This window comes from Bubalus bubalis, chromosome 11 (genome assembly GCF_019923935.1).
Source record: "Bubalus bubalis isolate 160015118507 breed Murrah chromosome 11, NDDB_SH_1, whole genome shotgun sequence".
Taxonomy (NCBI): domain Eukaryota; kingdom Metazoa; phylum Chordata; class Mammalia; order Artiodactyla; family Bovidae; genus Bubalus; species Bubalus bubalis.
In genome coordinates this window covers 81,346,608-81,363,766 of record NC_059167.1, presented here as the reverse complement: position 1 = coordinate 81,363,766, position 17,159 = coordinate 81,346,608, and the positions used below count along the sequence as shown (strand labels likewise).

The following is a 17,159-nucleotide window of genomic DNA, read 5'->3' as shown; positions in this document are numbered from 1 at the left end:
AACATTATCCTCAATGGTGAAAAATTGAAAGCATTTCCCCTAAAGTCAAAAACAAGACAAGGGTTCCCACTCTCATCACTACTATTCAACATAGTTTTGGAAGTTTTGGCCACAGCAATCAGAGCAGAAAAAGAAATAAAAGGAATCCAGATTGGAAAAGAAGAAGTAAAACTCTCACTGTTTGCAGATGACATGAGCCTCTACATAGAAAACCCTAAAGACTCCACCAGAAAATTACCAGAGCTAATCAATGAATATAGTAAAGCTGTAGGATATAAAATCAACACACAGAAATCCCTTGCATTCCTATACACTAACAATGAGAAAACAGAAAGAGAAATTAAGGAAACAATTCCATTCACCATTGCAACGAAAAGAATAAAATACTTAGGAATATATCTACAAGCGCTAAATGCTGGAGAGGGTGTGGAGAAAAGGCAACCCTCTTACACTGTTGGTGGGAATGCAAACTAGTACAGCCACTATGGAGAACAGTGTGGAGATTCCTTAAAAAACTGGAAATAGAACTGCCATATGACCCAGCAATCCTATTGTTGGGCATACACACCAAGGAAACCAGAATTGAAAGAGACATGTGTACCCCAATGTTCACTGAAGCACTGTTTATAATAGCCAGGACATGGAAGCAACCTAGATGTCCATCAGCAGATGAATGGATAAGAAAGCTGTGGTACATATACACAATGGAGTATTACTCAGCCATTAAAAAGAATACATTTGAATCAGTTCTAATGAGGTGGATGAAACTGGAGCCTATTATACAGAGTGAAGTAAGCCAGAAAGAAAAACACCAATACAGTATACTAACACATATATATATGGAATTTAGAAAGATGGTAACGATAACCCTATATGTGAGACAGCAAAAGAGACACAGATGTAAAGAACAGTCTTTTGGACTCTGTGGGAGAGGGCGAGGATGGGATGATTTGGGAGAATGGCATTGAAACATGTATATTATCATATGTGAAACAAACTGCCAGTCCAGGTTTGATGCATGATACAGGGTGCTCAGGGCTCTGTGCACTGGGATGACCCAGAGGGATGGGATGGGTAGGGAGGTGGGAGGGGGGTTCAGGATGGGGAACACATGTATACCCGTGGCAGATTCATGTCAATATATGGCAAAACCAATACAATATTGTAAAGTAAAAAATAAATAAATAAATAAAACTGAAAAAAAAAAATAATTATGAGACACTGAGGAAATTGAATATTAACTGACTAATGGATAATATTAGGGAATTATTTTATCATGACGTGGTTATATTTAAGAAAGGAGTACCTATCTTTTAGAGACAGGCTCTGAAATATTTACAAATTGAAATAATATATCTGACTTTGGCTTCAAAATAATCTAGATGGGGTGGCAGGAGATGGGATTGTCCAGAAAAAGGAAAACTGGCCATGAGCTAAGAATTGGTGAAGCAGAGTGATGGATACAAGGAATAGGAAATACTAAGAGGGATAGTATGAACTCTTGTACTTTTGTAGCTCTTCACCATATTGTACAAGAGACATTCAGAAGTATGAATCAATAACTAAAACAAAAGGTGATATGAAAAACAGAAGAAGTATGTATAAAGTATAGAAATAATAATTAAGAGGTGACTTTAGTGTGGAAGTCAAGTGTTCCGGGCACAGAGATACAAAACTGTTATACACTACATGGTGTATAAAAGAACTAAACCTACCCTATAGGTTAGGTAATAAATAACCTACATAAGAACTTATGTGGTACATAAAATGTGAAGTGGTAGCTGTGGATGACATTGGAGAGAGAAGATCTGGAGGAACCCCATCTTAAGGGAACTAGGTGTCACTCTGAAGGGTCGGAAGGAAACAGGCGATAGGACATTAAAGGGTTTTGAAAAGGCAGTTAAATGTTCAGATTTGTAACTGCAAGAGTAATTATGATGCTCAAAGAGATTGGTGCAAAAAAAATTTTTTTTTCTAAATGCTTCCATATCAAAAGCAGGGGACTTCCCTGGTGGTCAAGTGGTTAAGACTCCATGCTTCCACTTCAAGGGGCATGAGTTCCATCCCTGGTTGATGAACTAAGATTCCACATGCTGTGCAGTGCAGTCAGAAAGTTAAGTTTTGGTTTGAACAAAACAATATTATTTGCTCTGTAATCAAAGCAATATTATCTCTTACACTGGGGCCTAAGTTCCTCAACCTGCTCAGTAGTGACAAAGAACTCAACTATACTGTTTCAGAAGTCTTATATGGTGACAGATAAACTCTTTCTTTTCAGGTAAAATAATCTTTGACTAAACAAAACCTTTTTTCAAAGGCATCATTGATTATCTCAGTTGTTCAATGTTTAAATTCAAGTGAAGGATGGAAAACTGGTCTGGTCTATTGATGAGATCGGGTCTTGATTTTATTCAAACAACTTGTATGGTAGTTATTTATGTATGTTAGCGAAACATAAGACTTCAAAGTCAGGCAACTATCGATCAGATCTTTTTTGTATAGTTCTTCTGTATGTTGTTGCCACCTCTTTTTAACATCTGCTTCTGTTAGGTCCATACCATTTCTGTCCTTTATTGTGCCCATCTTTGCATGAAATGTTCCCTTGGTATCTCTAGTTTTCTTGAAGAGATCTCTACTCTTTCCTGTTCTATTATTTTTCTCTATTTCTTTGCATTGATCACTGAGGAAGGCTTTCTTACCTTTCCTTGCTATTCTTTGGAACTCTGCATTCAAATAGGTATATCTTTCCTTTTCTCCTTTGCCTTTTGCTAGAATATGGTCCTGCCCATTTGTTTACAAACTGCCTATGGCTGCTTCTATGCTATAACAGCAGAGTTGAGTAGCTGCAACAGAGACTGCATGGCTTGCAAAGCCTAAATATTTACTGACCTTTCAAGAAATATTTGTCTATCCCAACACTAAACTAATAAAAGTCTTTTTCTGTATTTTCATTTATGCCTCTTGCTCTGAATTTGTCTTTCTTTGTGAATTTACCTCTTTCCCTCTTCTCTCAATATCTTCTCTCTATTTCCTATTTTACTGATACCCCATCTTATCTGTTCTGCCTATTTGAATTTACTTAATAGACATTTATTTTATTTCTTTTTTTAAAATAATTTTTATTTGACTGTGCTCATTCTTCCTTGTTGCACGGGCTTTTCTCTAGTTGCAAAGAGCAGGCTTCAGTAGTTGTGGCTCAGTAGTTGTGGTTCCCAGGCTCTAGAATAAAGGCTCAATGGTTGCGGCACACGGGCTTAGCTGCTCTTCAGCATGTGGGATCTTCCTGGACCAGGGATCGAACCCAAGTCTCCTTCATTGGCAGTCAGATTCTTTACCACTGAGCCACCAGGGAAGCCCTATTTTATTTCTTAATTTTAAAGTGGAAAGGGCCCAACAAAATGGAAGAAAATGTTTGCAAATCATGTATCTGGATAAGGACTAGTACCTAGAATATATAAGAACCCTTACAACTAATAATAAAAAGACAATCTTTTAAAAAAAATGGGCAAGGGCAAAGTATCTGAATAGACATCACTTTAAAGATGACAAATAAATAGCCCATAAATACACAAGAAGATGCTCAACATCAGTTCAGTAAGTCAGTTCAGTCGCTCAGTCATGTCCAACTCTTTGCAACCCCATGAATTGCAGCACGCCAGGCCTCCCTATCCATCACCAACTCCCGGAGTTCACCTAAACTCATGTGCATCGAGTGGGTGATGCCATCCAGCCATCTCATCCTCTGTCGTCCCCCTCTCCTCCTGCCCCCAATCCCTCCCAGCATCAGGGTCTTTTCCAATGAGTCAACTCTTCGCATGAGGTGGCCAAAGTATTGGAGTTTCAGCCTCAGCATCAGTCCTTCCAATGAACACCCAGGACTGGTCTCCTTTAGGATGGACTGGTTGGATCTCCTTGCAGTCCAAGGGACTCTCAAGAGTCTTCTCCAGCACCACAGTTCAAAAGCATCAATTCTAAATGTAAATCAAAACCACACCACGATACAAGTTCATACCACTAGGATGATTATAATAAAAAAAGACAGATAAAACAAATGTTGATTAGAATATGTCTCCATATTCTATCCTTACACACTGCTGGTAAAAATGTAAAATAGGCAAGCACTTGGGAAAACAGTCTGGCAGTTTCAAAAGTTAAACACAGAACTACCATTTGACCCAGTGATTTAATTCCTATGTATACATCCAAGAGATATGAATATATATGTCCACACAAAAACTTGTATACATGTGTTCATAGTGGCATTATTCATAATAATCAAAAGGTGGAAACAAATTAAATGTACCTCAACTGATGAATGAATACATGAAATGTATATCCATCTATAGTATTACTTGGTCATGGAAAGGAATGAAATACTAATGAAGTTCTAATATTTTTACATGAATGAACCTTGAACACATTATGCTACGAGAAAGCAGAGCAGAATTCAGACAATAACAAATATATTATAAAATGTTAGAGATAAGATTTCCAATGAAAAATAAAGCAGGCTAAGTACACTTGGGGCTGCTATTTGAGATGAGTCAGTAAAAGTCTGACTGAGGAAAGAAAATGTGAGCAAAAGACAATCTAGACATTACTTGGATCAGTTATTCAACTTCACAGATTAGGAAAACACATTTTCAGACCTTGCTGACTTTACCAAACTGGCACTTCACTAAAGTGATGATTAACTGACCCTTTCCATGTATTTTATCTTGATTACTTGACCATGTGTAATTGGTCCCATGATTAGGTAGGTTAGAATTTAGACTACATATAATTTCTCTACTGATCATTAACTAATCCTTGGTTTAGTTATTAACCAAAGCTCTGCTTTTTCTCCTGTCCATGTGACCTTGTTTACATTTCTGCTTGAGTCTCAGCTGGATTTTATCTCCTCATAATGTTAAATAGTATCTCAAATATGATGGTTCACCCAAGCAGCTAAAAACAGGATGCCGTGAAAGCCCTCATTTCCCTTCCTCCATCTCCAGAGTCAGGACTGATGACATCAAAGGGGAGACATCAAAGAAAAATGACATCTACTCTCTTCAGCCAAACATGACAAAGGACCATCTTCATGTTTAATAAAAGAATAACTCTCAAAATAATGAGAACAGAGAAGAAAAATAGTGATAAAATCTCAAGAAACATGCCCAGATAAGAATCCCATGAGGCCATGAAATGATCTTGGTGGAGAACTAAAGAATGAAAGTGAAAAACCGAAATTTTTACAATTTGGGAACTCTCTCAAATCTGTCCTGTCTCCTCTTAACCTCCTTCCACAACTCGATTGCTCCTGACTGAGTCAATAGCATGACAACATATCATGCATCAGGAAAAGAAAAATATCTTCTAAAGTTCAGACAACTAATTATAAATACTAAATTAAGAATTAAATATATAAGCATTACTAAGAAAGGTTATTGAAAAATAAGAATAGAGAACAAGAAATCCCTTCTTGAACTTAGGTCTATAAGCAAAACTTTGAAAGCCAGGCTGCTAAGTCCACTACAGGGTCAGACCTATATATTCAAAGCAATTTTTAGAAGATTCACTAAATCTGCACAGAAGGATAATGAAGCTGCCTAGAAGCATCTTTACCCTCAAAAATGACTTAATAGAACTAGGAACTACAAGATTCAGCTACATAGTGTTTTTTACAGCCTATCACAGATTCTAGGTCAGTAAAAAGTTAATTGTTGAGATTTGTATTATCAGGGAAGAAAGCAAATAGGGCAGCCAATTTCTCCCCACTGTATACAAATGTACGAATGCAGTTTAAAGAGAACCTTTGGAAAAGAAATAAGATGCAATTATAACTTGCCTGGAAAATCAGAATGTCTTCACTGTTATTTCTCATACCTGAGAGATGTGACTAAAGTACTGCAAAGCAGTCTCCACAGGGTTTCTGAAGTACATCTTCTCCTGAGGTTTCAGCTATCAAGAGAATAAGACACATCACAATGGAATGAAATAAAATACTGGCAAATATGGTTAAAGATGTACCACCCTTTCTAAAGCACCAGATAGAATTTTACTGTGCTAGGTAAGAGTGTGATCACTACTGAACCAGGAGACGTAGACTGTATGTCTTAATCCTCCTTACCTCACACTTCTGTGGCAGTAGCCACAAACCCACAAATAATTCTTCTATCTCTTGTTTACCTCCTTTTCCACCTCAATTGTTATCTACCCATTTTGTTTCTTTTTTGGGGGCTGCATGGTGTAGCTTGGTGATCTTAGTTTCCTGACCAAGGATTGAACCCAGGTCTGCAGTGAAAGAACTGAGTCCTAACCACTGAACTGACAGGAAATTCCCCCCAACTTTCAGTTCATAGTCTCTGTATTCTTTTTATACTTCCTATACACCAGGAAACAGGATAAGATTGTGACAGAGAAGGAAAAACTTACATTATCAGAAAGAGCCAGATATTTGCAGGCAGTTCCACAAACAGCACATTTTTCTAGGGAGGAAAGGGAAAAAAATGTTTGGTTCTCACGGGTGTGAAGTAAGATTCTCCCAAAGTATGTGGTAAGTCAAGCGGGCTAGCTAGTGAAAAGAGGCTCTTACTGAATTCAGAATGTCACTGTGCTAAAAAAGGACCTCAACTTGAGCACCATGCCAGAAATCAGCGTTTCCAAACTTGTATGTTGATGAGAAGTAAGGCTTTCACTCTGTACCTCTACCCATTCCTTTTTAATAAATTCCCAATTTTCTTCTACAAATGAGGGACAGTTGCCTCCCAGCAGTCATTGAGGGGTGTACATTTACTGTACTCTTGCCTGGAAAATCCCATGGATGGAGGAGCCTGGTAGGCTGCAGTCCGTGGGGTCGCGAAGAGTGGTACACGGCTGAGCGACTTCACTTTCCCTTTTCACTTTCATGCACTGGAGAAGGAAATTGCGACCCACTCTAGTGTTCTTGCCTGGAGAATCCCAGGGACGACGGGGCCTGGTGGGCTGCCGTCTATGGGGTCGCACAGAGTCAGACACGACTGAAGTGACTTAGCAGCAGCAGAAAGAGTACAAATGATCTCAACTTTAAGTTATTATTTTTTTATTCCATCTCCCTGACAGTAGGCACACAATGGGTACCTGAAGAAATTCTCCAATTATTCCTGCCCTGTTTGCACTTTGCTAGTATTCCTGGATATCGTTTTGGAGCTCTCCTACCCTCATTGTCTAATTGACTCAACATGAAAGATTTGAGAATTAAAATTCCTAATTTTCCTTTGAAGTTGAATTTTTAGTAGTGGTGCTGGTTATTGATTAAGATAAATGCCATGTCAGGAGAAAACATCATATGACATGTGCTTCACTGAGACAAACTGCTCCAAAGTGAGCTGCTGTTAGCATAGTAATAGCTTTGTCACATTAGCAGAGAACTTAAAAGGGTCATGAGATTTACACCTCAAAAAAGCTTCTCCAGAGGTGAGCTAACCTGACTCTTTTTCTTTGGGGATAAAGTTTTCCCAGTCTTCCTCCTGTATTATTGCCAGAATCAGCTAGCACATCCAAACCATTCTTCTATTTAAGAAAAAGACAAAACAAAGAAACTGCCACAGCTCTCCATCACCTGCAGGATAAAGTTCAGGTTCTTTAGCCTGGTAGATAGAGCCTTCCATCATCTGGCCACTGTCTACCTCTCTAGCCTCATCTCTCACATTTCTCATCTTATTCTTTTATGTTCTACCAATCCCAACCATGTGTACTTCCCTGTACTAAGTTTTATGATGCTATATTCCTTTATACATGATGTTCTTTTAAACTAGAATTATCTTCCCTGCCTAATTCGCTTGGCAGACTCCAATTTATTACTCAAAACTTTATCAAAGTGGCACTTCTTCCATGAAATTTTCCCTGATCAAAGCATCCTAAGTCCCTCTTCTGGACCTACATACCCAGAATACATACATACCTTGTAAGTTTTTTAGCACTTTAAAAAAAAAAAAAAAAAAAAGACATATCTTAAAGTCCCACTTCTAAGATTTAACAGTTACAAGAACTTGGTCAAATCACCTCTTTGAATCAGCTCCCTACTTGTAAAGTGGGTCTATTAATAATTACCTCCTGGGGTTGTGTTAAGGATATATAAAATTAGTTCAGTTCAGTTCAGTCACTCAGTCGTGTCCGACTCTTTGCTACCCCGTGAACTGCAGCACGCCAGGCCTCCCTGTCCATCACCAACTCCCGGAGTTCACCCAAACTCACGTCCATTGAGTCGGTGATGCCATCCAGTCATCTCATCCTCTGTCACCCCCTTCTCCTCCTGCCCCCAATTCCTCCCAGCATCAGACTCTTTTCCAATGAGTCAGCTCTTCGCATGAGGTGGCCAAAGTATTGGAGTTTCAGCTTTAGCATCATTCCTTCCAAAGAACACCCAGGACTGATCTCCTTTAGAATGGACTGGTTGGGTGTCCTTGCAGTCCAAGGGACTCTCAAGAGTCTTCTCCAACACCACAGTTCAAAAGCATCAATTCTTCGGTGCTCAGCTTTCTTCACAGTCCAACTCTCATATCCATACACGACCACTGGAAAAACCATAGCCTTGACTAGATGGACCTTTGTTGGCAAAGTAATGTCTCTGCTTTTGAATATGCTATCTAGTTGGTCATAACTTTCCTTCTAACAAAATCAGGACACGTGAAAACCACAAAGGTATTACCCACCACTATCATCATCGTCAATATTTCTAAACAAATTAACTTGACAGACTATACCACTTTCCATTAGAAATGGCTCTTGTCATCAACCACTTTCCCAATTTCTAGTCATCATTTTTATTTTTCTCTCTTTTCTCTAGTCAGTCTGATAATTTTGTGGCTTTCCCTGCTACAGGCTTCAGAACATGGACAAGCACCTTTTGATGTTCAAATAATAGATATTCCATTTGCTAAATCATTCTTTGTTAATGGATTCCTCCAATTTTCATAATCAACAGTTTCCTATTATACTCACAGCACATTTGACCTCCTAAGTGGTATTTATTCCAAGTTACACAGAGAAATGGCTAATCATTATTTCTAGAGTTTAAAACATTTTTGCCTGAATCTGAAAACAGTTAAGTCACTCACCCAGAATCACACATTTTTTACAGAAAATATGGCCACAGTTGGTGACAAAGAAATGGGCCCCATCTTTTCGGAAACATCGGTTGCAGTGAAACCAATCCATTCTGCAGCAAAGAGAGAGAACAACTCTGGGCATAACATAATTATATTTACTATAACATAATTATAGCTGTTCCAAAATCTACTTAATGCTTGCTCAGCTTCTGCTAACTTATTGGAATATGGGCATATTTTTGTGGAGTATTTCAATTGGTTGTAAGATATATCTTTAAAGTGTAAAAAAGCGGACTGCAGAGTATGCAATGCCATTTTCTAAAAAGTATACATATTCAGAAAAGTAACAGGACAGTGATGATTTTTTTTTTGAATGGTGAGATTATGGATATTTGTTGTATGTATATGCTGTCTTTACACCGTTTTGTTTTCTAAGTTTTCTGTATTAATTCAGGTATTAATCTGTAATTAGAAAAAACAATCTTTAAAAAAAAGAACCATCTTCTTATTTCCTAATAGTTTCCTGTGATACAGCAAGATGGAGCAAGGAGGAGGTAGTGGACAAAATATAGAAGATCACATATTAACCACTTGGGACACATTTTATCTAAGAGAAAGATGGTTTTTGAATGATGTCTCAGATTGTTTACATTTTCTTCTATTCCACAGAACCTCAGAATCATAGATCTAAAAGTGATCTTAAAAATCATTTAACATTTTGTCCAATCCCATCCTTTTTTAAAAGATGCATTTGAAAAAATAAAAATAAAAGATGCATTTGATATTCATTGAACAGCAAGATTTGAAATGAAGAAACTGACATTAAAAATACAGAACTGATACATACAGATCTGTCATTAGTTCATATATTTAATGAATTTATGTTTAATTTCATGAATATACTACGAGAATGAAACAGGTTTGATTTTAATTTAAAATTAAATTGGGGGAAAAAACCAAAACAGAAGGTAAATTTTTTTCCCCACTTATGTTTTTTCTTTAAAAACGTTATAAAGTCGTTTATGGAGACATTTGCTCAAAGGATGTTGGCTAGTTTGCGCCACACTTTAACATTTTTGTCACACAAGGGCAAGATTCAAGACAAAAACACTGAATACATATTTCAATAGGGCTTCCCAGATGGCGCTAGTGGTAAAGAATCCGACTGCTAATGCAGGATCTGTAAAGAGACACCGGTTCGATCCCTGGGTCGGGGAGATCCTCTGGAGGAGGGCACGACAAACAACTCCAGTGTGCTTGCCTGGAGAATCCCTTGGACAGAGGAGCCTGGCGAGCTACAGTCCATTCGGTCACAAAGAGTCAGACACGACTGGAGCGACTGAGCATGCAAACGTTTCAACGCAAAGACATTACACAGAGGCACGCACTTCAGATTTCTATTTGTTGCTCACAGAAACACTAACTTCTCCCAGAAGTGAATCTAAAGAACCACTGGAAAGGTCCCAGTTATAATGCTCCCAGTTAGGCGGAGCAAGAAGAATTTTAATCAAATGGGTTGACCAAATGAACTCTTTCAAAGAAGAGCCGTTAACAGGGTTTGTGAGGGTAAGACTCGCCCTATTTCTAAGGGCGATGGAGATTTGGCAAAGGCTCAAATTTACCAGTAGCTTTTTTTAAACTATATTCCCTACCTGTTTGACCGCAGTGATCCCGGAGGGCCTCGGATCTCACCGAAATCAACCAGCTCTCAAGAAGAGCTGGAAATGGCGGGAAAAAATAGAGAGTCTGGCACCAGCGAGAGACAAGCAGCTGGGCGTGTCCCTCGACGGTGTGTGAGCGGCGTGGGCGGGGCCCGGGAGTGGGCGGGGCCCGGGAGTGGGCGGGGCCCGAGAGACGAAAGTAGATTCCGGGAAAATCTACGTCTTTTAAAATTGGAAAAAGATAAGAAATATGGTCGAATCCCAAACGTGCTACTGCATAAACAAAAAGGTGAAAACAAACCTAATAATATTCAAGTAGACGTAACACAGTAGAAAAATGTGGTCACAAAGCTGATGAAAACTTTAACGTAATTTTTTTCTTCTCTCTTTTTTCACTTTATTTTCAAGTGAAATAAAGAAAATAATAAATGCTTTTAAAGAACTGTGTAAACCAGAAATAGAAAAGCTAAAAAGTGATTTGTATAGAGTACTGTTTTTTATTAAATGAGAACTAACCAGTATCAAGGAAATTAAAAAAATTTTTTTTCAGAAATAATGCTGAAAGGAGGACGGTTTTCCTAAAAAGAAAAATAAAAACTTTCAAGAGAAAGAGATATAGAGAACAAGCAAAGAGATTTTACACACACGGTTATCCCCGCAAGGAAAACCAGAGCAATGTATCAGAACAAATATTTAAAACAAAATTTTAAGAAATTTTTCCTGAAATAAGAACTAAGTACATATTTATTGCAAAGGAGAAAACTGATCCAGAACAGTCAAAACCAAAACATTTTCTAGTAAAGCTATTAAATTAGTCTTTAAATATAAGGGGAAAAAAAGATAAGGAAAACCCCTTTGAGCATCCAGACAACAAATATTAGCCATTTATAAGGAAAAGAAAAGTAGATTGGCATGAGACTTCCTTACAGAATCATTTTATGCTAGAAACAATGAAGATGCATTTCAAGGTTTTCAAAAAGAAAATATGATCCAAGAATTTTATGGCTCTGTTCAATTATAAAAGTAGCTGACCAAAAAAAAATGTGAACATGAAATTTTCTTGAGGAAGTCAACAAATGCTGATTTGCAAACTTCTTGGTCTCAGAACTCTTTTAACTTTTAAGAAGTATTGAAAGGAATTCCCCAGTGGTCCAGTGGTGAGGACTCTGCGCTTCCACTGCCGGGGCACAGTTTGATCCCTGGTTGGGGAAGGAAGATCCTCTATCTCAGGCATGCTGTGGCAAAAAAATATATATATATTGAAGACTCCCTCCCCACAAAGTTTTGGTTTCTGTGGATTGTATCTATCAATATTCACCATATTAGCAATTAAAACTGAAAAGTTAAAAATATTTATTAATTTATTTGAAAACAACAATAATAAACCCATTAAGTGGTAACATAACCTGTGAAATATAACTATATGTTCCAAAATAAATATAATTTAGTGAGAAGAGTGGCATCACTTTTACTTTACTATTTTATAATCTCTTACTATCTGACCAGGCATCTGATGATGTCAGGGAGGCCTGGCATGCTGCAGTCCATGGGATGGAAAAGAATCAGTCAGGATCCAGTGACTGAACAACACTGGCTACCTGGGCTTCCCAGGTAGCTAGCTCAGTGGTAAAGAATCTGCAGGAGATGCAGGAGATGTGGGTTCAATCCCATGGTCAGAAAGATCCGCTGGAAAAGGAAATGGCAACCCACTCCAGTATTGGGTTGCAAAGCCTTGGACACAACTGAGCATGCGTGTGTGTGTGTGTGTGTGTGTGCGCGCACACGCGCGCGCACACACATACACACACATACACACACACACACACACACACACACACACACACAATCTGACCTAATCGAAAGCAGCTGGATTCACACATGTACTTATGCAATCACTCTGTTACAGTATACTGTTTTGGTTGAAGCGTGTAAAGATCTGGACTCACTCAAGTATGTAGCCTGAAAAGAGAGTAGTATTTCCCTAGAGCCTATTGTTCAGTCGCTAAGTGCTGTCCAACTCTGCGAGCCCGTGGGTCTCAGCAAGCAAAGTCTCCCTGTCCTCCGCTATCTCCTGGAATTTGCCCAAGTTCATAGCCATTGAGTTAGTGATGCTATCCAGCCATCTCATTCTCTGCTGCCCTTTTCACCTTTTGCCTTTAATCTTTCCCAACTTCAGGATCTTTTCCAGTGAGTCCACTATTCACCTATTTAGATTTCGTTAATATTTTTCTTTGACACTACACCAACATTTAAGAAGTGGGAGTTTGTTAAAAGCTAGCTGCCCTGTATCAATGAACTTGTCACATTTTACATTTAGACCAAATTGGTCATTTGGAAAATACTAGTTCACTGAGTTATACGCATTGACACGTTTCATGAAACAATATTAAATATTGACACACTCATTTTATAATATTTTAAAATCACCTTTGTTACTATCATTACCAATCTCACCAGAAAAATCTTTGAGTATTGCGAAGTAGTCAGGCACACAGTTACAGATACAAGTTTCTCAAAATTTTGATTTTCATCTGAAAGTTTGAGTTTTATCATTGGCAATAAGTATTACACTATGTCACCTGTTTTCCTTGAAATGACAAACTCAGTTTGTATATTTTTGAGAAAATGTCTATCAAATACCCAAATCTGAATAAGTATAGTTTGTTAGTTGTTCTTTCAGGTTAAAAAGATGTTCCACTAAAAAGTGACTAGTTCAGCCCATAACTCAAACCATTGCATAGTTTTCCTAAATATAATCTTAATTCTACTTACACATTCTGGGTCATAGAAAAAGGATAAAACTTTTAAAAACATTTTATGAAATGAACTTAGTAAACAAATGATAAAGATTGCACACATATACACAAGAAAACCATATAACAATCTCACCTGTGAATATTGATTCAAAAATCTTAAATAAGATAGAAAATAGAGTACATTTTTTAAAGTATGACCAAGTGATGTTCATTACAAGAAAAAAAGGATAATTCAATATTAAGAAATCTATTAATGTAACTTATTATAGTAATATTTCTAAGAAGAAATGTCATATGCTTATCTCCAGTTGCCAACAAAGCATTTGTCATAATTCATATCCATTTCTGATTTAAAATTTCAGTGAAGTAAGAGTCAGTGGATATTTCCTTAACGTGATTAAAAGATGTGTGTGTGTGCATGTAAAGAACTCTTGCTATGATCCAAGTCTAGAAGCAATAAAAGAAAAGATTGATAAACTTGGCAACATAAAAATAAAAGAACACCCTTTGGAGAAAGAGTCCAAATTTTTCTTTCTCACAACATATACACAGAGAAAGCCCACTATAGATGAAGTGAAAACCTAAGTGACAAATTGTGACAACTTAAATCACAAAGGGTTAATAACTTTACTATACAAAGAACTTCTAAAAAGAGAAAACCAATGACAATAGAAAGTTGAGCAAAAGGCATAAACAGTTCATAGAAAAAAATTTAATGGCCCTTGAACATATTAAAAGATATTCAACCTCACTTTTAGTGGGATAAGCAAACTCCATCAAACTACCACTTTTCATTGATCAGACTGGCAGACCCAAGTATTTCATAACATATTCACTTGTCAAGGTTAGGGGGCAACAGACACTCATATGTTGCTGGTGAGGATGCCAAACACAGCAAACACTCTGTAGTGAACATGACATTATCTAGGAAAGTTACACATATATTTATCTTTAACCCAGCAATTCCATTTCTAAAAATCTGTCTCAAAGATGCACTGGCAAAAATATGAGATCACTTATGAACAAGGTTATTTTCTTGCACTACTATTTATAATAGCAAATGTTTATCAGTGACAAATCACAGTTGAGTATTATGCACATATAAAAAGAAATGAGAGGGACTTTGCTGGTGATCCAGTAGTTAAGACTCTGGGCTCCCAATGCAGGGGGCCTGGGTTTGATCCTTGCTCAGGGAACTAGATCCCATATGCTGCAAATAAGACCCAGCACAGCCAAATAAGTAAACAAATATTTTTTAAAAAAGAAAGAAAGGAGAGACGTCCCTGGTGGCGCAGTGGATAAGAATCCACCTGCCAGTGCAGGGGACACAGGTTCCATCCCTCGTCTGGGAAGATTCCACATGCCATGGAGCAACTGAGCCCATGCACCACAACTACTACTGAGCCTGCGTTCCAGAGCCTACAAGGCACAACTACCGAGCCCACGTGCTGCAGCTACTGGATCCTGTGCACCTAGAGCCTGTGCTCTGAGACAACAGGAGCCACTGCAATGAGAAGCCCATGCACAACAACTCGAGAGTAGTCTCCACTCGCAGCAACTAGAGAAAGCCCAAGCAAAGCAACAAAGACTAAGGCAGCCATAAATAAATAAAAGAATTTTTTAAAAGAAGAATATTCAGCAATTTCCAGAATTTATTGTTAAATGAAAACAAAAGGTATAGGTTACATAATGTGCAGTTCTTTGTTTTGGGAAGGGGACTGACCTAGCAGTCCAGAGGTTAAACTCTGAGCTTCTACTGCAGAGAGCACCAGTTCAATCCCTGGGGGCAGAACTAGGATCCCACATGTTGTGGCCAAAACATGGCCAAAAAATGGGGGAGTATAAATGCATATAAAAAAGCAACTCTAGATGATAAAACAGAAATTGCAAAAAGAAAAAATTACCTCTGGAGATAGGAAGGGAACATTGTAGAAGTGAAAATATGAAAGGAATGTTTCCCTGAATTTAACTGGTTATATAATTTTGTCTATAGAAATGCAATTATTTTACATATTCAAAAACAGAATTAAAAAGCAACTCTTAAAATTTGAGGACTAAAACAAACGAACCTAGCTATACATCAGATTGGTAGCTTTTTAAAAAAGTTTATTGATGTAGAATTGACATGTGAAGTGAAGTGAAAGTCGCTCAGTTGTGTCTGGCTCTTTGCAACCCCATGGACTATAGAGTCATGGAATTCTCCAGGCCAGAATACTGGACTCGGTAGCCTTTCCCTTCTCCAGGGGATCTTCCCAACCCAGATATTGAACCCAGTCTCCCGCATTGCAGGCAGATTCTTTACCAGCTGAGCCACAAAGGAAGCCCAAGAATACTGGAGTGGGTAGCCTATCTCTTCTCCAGCGGATCTTCCCGACCCACTGTATGTATTTAAAATGCATAATTTGGTAAGTTTTGACATATTATAAAGCCTTGAAGGCATCACTGCGTTAAAGATAGTGAAGATATCCATTATGTCCCAAAGTTTCTTCATGCTTCTTTGTTAACCATATCTCCCAACCCTCCCCCACATTTCTCTATCCAGGTAACACAGGCACTTTCTATCACTACAGATTAGTTTGCATTTTCAGGAGTTTTACATATAGAAATCATATATACTTTTTGTTGAGCTTCCTTCATTCAACATAAGGATTTTGAGATCCATCCATGTTCTTGCATGTGTCAATAATTCTTTCATTTTTGTTGCTGAGCAGTATTTTATCATATGTGGCAGTGGTTGTTTTAGTTGCCCGGTCGTGTCTGACTCTTGCGACCCCATGGACTGTTGCCCATCCAGCTTCTCTGTCCACAGGATTTCCCAGGCAAGAATACTGGACTGGGTTGTTATTTCTTTCTCCAGGGGATCTTCCTGACTCTGTGATTGAACCCGTGTCTCCTACATTGCAGGCAGATTCTTCAAGGATGAGTCAGCCAGGGAAGCCCTTTAATATGTAAATACCACAATTTGTGCATTCAGCTGTTCATGAACATTTGAATTGTTTCCAGTTTGGGGCTATAACAAAGCTGCTATAAATGTTCATATTCAAGTCTTTGTTTGGACATATGCCCTCTTTTCCCTGGCTAGATACATGTTTGACTTTTGAAGAAGTCGCCAAACTTTTCCAAAGTGATTGTACCATTTTCCATTCCCACAAGCAATGTATAAGAGTTTCAGGTTCTTCACGTTACTGCCAGCACAGAATGTTCAGTCTTTTTATTATTAATTCTAATAGGGGTGTACTAGTATCTCATTGTGCTTTAATTGCTGTTTCCCTAATGACTAGTGATGATGAATATATTTGTGTGCTTATATATGAATGAATGTGCGTGAGTGTTAGTCGCTCAGTTGTGTCCAACTCTTTGCAACCCCATAAACTGTACCCTGACAGGCTCCTCTGTTCATGGGATTTTTCCAGGCAAGAATACTGGAGTGGGTTGCCATTCCCTTCTCCAGGGGATCTTCCCAACCCAGGAATTGAATCCAGGTCACCCACATTGCAGGCAGATTCTTTACTGAGCCACCAAGAAGCCCAAATATGTGTGAAGTGTCGTTAAAATCTTTGTTTAACCATTCTTAACTAGGTTGGGGTTTTTTTTCATATTTTGAACTTCGAGAGTTTTTCATATATTCTGAAGAAATTTCTCTATCAAATAATACATGTCCAGTCTGTGGC

The 17,159-nt window shown here is 38.0% G+C and overlaps 1 protein-coding gene across 4 annotated transcripts in view; it reads right to left on the bottom strand.

Moving 5' to 3' along the window:
• RNF212B (ring finger protein 212B) overlaps positions 1-17,159 on the bottom strand; it is a 53,062-nt gene that overhangs the window by 19,058 nt on the left and 16,845 nt on the right. For 2 of the 4 annotated variants that reach the window (XM_044925314.2, XM_044925312.1), the window contains exons 3-4: positions 6,418-6,470; positions 5,869-5,943 (exon numbers count right to left, since the gene is read on the bottom strand). In XM_044925314.2, coding sequence (XP_044781249.1) covers positions 5,869-5,943; positions 6,418-6,470 — 128 coding nt within the window. Of the gene's footprint in view, positions 1-5,868; positions 5,944-6,417; positions 6,471-9,080; positions 9,182-10,723; positions 10,955-17,159 lie in introns of all 4 variants that reach the window. The other 2 variants (XM_044925313.1, XM_006066468.3) reach the window with 2 other exon arrangements.